Source organism: Rutilus rutilus, assembly GCF_951802725.1.
Source record: "Rutilus rutilus genome assembly, chromosome: 14".
In the NCBI taxonomy this organism is placed as follows: domain Eukaryota; kingdom Metazoa; phylum Chordata; class Actinopteri; order Cypriniformes; family Leuciscidae; genus Rutilus; species Rutilus rutilus.
Genome location: NC_140219.1, coordinates 3,621,283 through 3,625,000, shown reverse-complemented (window position 1 = coordinate 3,625,000; position 3,718 = coordinate 3,621,283). Strand labels below are relative to the sequence as shown.

Here is a 3,718-nt window from a genome sequence, read left to right as displayed (position 1 = left end):
CTGGCCTCGTTGGTGTCGGAACATAAAGAACTATATGACAAACGCGACTACAAAAATCTTGATAAAAGAGAACTGTTATGGAGTGGTATTGCAGAGCAAATGGGCCTTGATGGTGAGTTTCATTTTACTTAATTGTCTTTCATGTACATAGGCTTGTAACTTTTTCCCACGAACGTTTGACAATCGCGCCATCTAATGTCAGGGAATGAATTTGCATGTTCACTCGGCTCATCGTCAGCGAAAATCGCTTGGGTGTGAACACAAAAAACGCGTTGAAAAACGCTGGCGAATAACGCGCGCCGATATTCGTCCCGGTGTGTACGGGCCTTAAGGTTATTGTCCAGCTAAAGTTAGTTTTGATTGATTCACTTCCATTGCAAAGATCATTAGTTATTAACTTAGGGGCCGCTTATTTTATTTATGCACTTATTTTAACTGAAAACAGAAAACGTTTAATGTGTTCCGGCTGTTCATTTGCACGACAAGTGTTTGGTGGAGACAGTGTGTGCTGTATATCTATAAATGCTCTAAATCAAACTAAATATTGTTCACGGAATAAAGCGAGAATTACAGTAAAGTATACAGATTAGCCAGCCTAAATCAAGTATCGAGAGCCTTAGGGGCCGTTTAAACGACAGCAAAAACTTTTTTTGGTTGTTAATTTACACGACAACCGCATTTTGGGGGCCTGAAAAAACACAAACTTTTGAAAACGGGTTTCAAAGTGCAAGTTTCTGAGGTTACACTTTATTTTACGGTGTCATTGTTACAGTGTAATTATATATTCAAGTACTGAGTAATATTAATTAAGTGCATGTACTTACTGTAGAGTTAGGGTAGGATTAGGGTTTGGTTGTGGGTCATTTACTGTTATTACTATGGTAAGTACATGTAACATATGTAACAAGGACACTGTAAAATAAAGTGTTACCGTTTCTGAAAACGATACTGTTATTGACTCTGTGAAAACGGTGTGTTCAGTCTATAGACGCGTGTTTCTTTAAAAAAGTGACATCGCCATCTACTGGCCTGACAGCAGAATAAAGTGTTTATAGTTGTTTTCGCAGATCCGTGTGAACGGAGGCCGTTGCCGTCCATACATGAAAAATGCAAAGGAAAAACGTTTCAGTTTTTAGCACATCGTTGTCGTGTAAACGCACCATTAGAATAAAGTGAATTTGTTAAAGCTACACTATGTAGCCTTTGGCCCTCCAGTGGTTGAAGCATAAAACTACACGTGATTTGCAGAGGAACATTGTTTTGGTCATTACGCGTTTCGCACTGCTGTGCTCATGGTTACAGATGACCGCGTTATCAGTGTTAACGTCACTAACATCATCATAACTCTGCCGATAACACAAAACAGATGTCTTATGTGCAGGTGAGCAGCTTATACTGTTGTTGTTTGTTGAAATCAATTGTCAGCACTGACATTAGACATAACGATTGCAATTCACATCAGATAATAGTGAGAAATATAGTTTGGCAAGGGGATTTATAGGCAAATAAACCAAAGTAGTAACTTGGTATTGTTACCAATAGGGATGTCACGATACCAAAATTCCAGTAGTCGGTACCGATCCCATTAAAATTGTACGGTTCTTCTCGGTACCAATTTCGGTACCACAGCAAAATCTGTTGGAACTATTTAACTAATATTAAATTCAATTAAATTACTTTATTTATGACGGTAATCATAAGTAAATAATACATATAAGCATTAAAGGCTACATGCTGTTTAAACGTAAATATTGCTTATAAAAAAAATCCCATGGAGACGTAGCTAAATCTACTGTACAGTAGCCTAATATAATTATTTCTGTCAATTTCTTCAAGTTAAACCGAACTTTTATTTTGACGGGTTGCCGTGAAGACCTTTAAGTTTCTGTGTGTGTATGATATATGACGATAGTTTTTTCTCAAATTAAACGGTAAAATGCTCATGAAGTGACTCTCAGAGTGGCTCTGGAGATGAATTTCATCATGTCATCATATCGTGAGGCAGCAGAGACTGAAAACAGCGCGAGCGTCACTCGTGCTTCTGTGTGTGTGTGAGGTAAATGAAACCGCGCGTCTGCGCCATTCATTCACACAGAGACAAGCGGAACATGCAGGGTTAATATTTAAATGTCTTTTTGCAGTTTAATATACACAGACACTATATCGTGGTACTCTTGAAATTCAATATTGTAGTGCTAATATTGTTCGGTCTTGCACTTATTTTTCATTTGTAAGTCACTGGATAAAATAAACTGACTGCTACATGACTGTGATATAAATGGATATAAATCAGAATATATTTGGTTTTAAACATTAGGACATTTATATTTAGAACGATGAAGAGAATATATCGGCTACAGACAGTGCTCCAAGTAAAAAAAGTTAGTCTGGAGCCCCGAAGCGACTTAAAGCAGCTCCTATTAGTGGGTACCGAATATACCCGGTACTACAGAAATGCTGGTATCGCTTGGTACCGAAGCACTGGTACTTTGACAACACTAGTTACCACTAGTTGAGCAAATGTGATGCTATGCAGAGATGTTGATTCATGTTTTATTACAGATTCTCTTCTTGCTTCGGCTCGAGGTTCGATTGTTGTGGCTTCAAGCTACTTTAGCTGCATGATATATGCATATTTTGTTGGTTGTGCGACATGAAATACGTCTGGATTCCCAAAGGTGGATTGATTCAGCTGGGTTCTCTTCCAGGTGTCTAGAAGAGCCGGGAAAGCCAGGGCGAGCGCTCGGATCCGGGATTTATCCGCTCCTAAAGCCCTCTCTAAAGATTACATCCCGCCCAGAGAACCAACATGGCAGGCCTGAGAAAACAAGAGAAAGACAGACATCACAGCGCTGTGCGTTCCAGCGCATTCATCATCTGAAGATATTGTGTTTTGTCTTTCTCTCAGGAGTTTGGAGATTGGTCTCTTGTTCTTTCTTTCGCTCTGGTTTTCTAATCACGGTCTCAGATTTAGTCTCTGGACTCTTTTTGACTGAAATGAAAGTATTATTCTGTATTATTCTGAGGCTGCTGCCAGACATGTCTGGCTCCTCCTCACACAGGACTGTGTTTGACATCTGTAGTGTTTCCAGACCATCTCTTCTGCACTTTGTGTCCAGACATCGCTTTCAGTGCGAAAACACTGAGAGAATCTGAGATTATCAGCGTATGGTTGGTAGATCGGTGTAAGTGTTGTTGCCTGGACTTTCATTTCTACACGGTTTACTGTAATATAAAACGTAATCATTTTCTATAATAACAATTATGCATCCTTATTACATGGCTTGGTTGATTTCTAATGTAGAATGTGGTGTGTTATTTCTTGATAACCGACCGCTGCGAAGTATAACACACCGTTGCCATGAAAAACAGAGCGTTGCTATGGACGCAGGATTCTAACCATCGAGACGGAACGGACTATTTTCTTTAGCGGAAGCAATACAATCGGTTTTAAATCAATAAACTCCTTTTTAAATCAATATTTTGTGTCAAATTATTATATAGCTATTATAGCTATAACAACGCCTAGCTCTACATTATCCCTTACATATTATACACACATGACATTACTGTTGTTCAGGTTTCGAGTCAGTATGATTTTTTTAAGGAAATACTTTTATTCAGCAAGAACACGATTAATGCGATTAATCGCATCTAACATAAAAGTGTGTGTGTATATGTATATATACACACACACACACACACACACACACATATA

General features: G+C 38.6%; 1 protein-coding gene across 1 annotated transcript in view; it reads left to right on the top strand.

Annotated features, from left to right (window-relative positions):
• spmap2l (sperm microtubule associated protein 2 like) overlaps positions 1 to 3,429 on the top strand; it is a gene marked incomplete at its 5' end in the record, with an annotated part of 10,169 nt that extends 6,740 nt beyond the window's left edge. The window contains one exon of the mRNA XM_084431001.1: positions 2,709 to 3,429. Coding sequence (XP_084287127.1) covers positions 2,709 to 2,822 — 114 coding nt within the window. The 3' untranslated portion in view covers positions 2,823 to 3,429. The remainder of the gene's footprint in view (positions 1 to 2,708) is intronic.
• Positions 3,430 to 3,718: the final 289 nt, after the last annotated feature.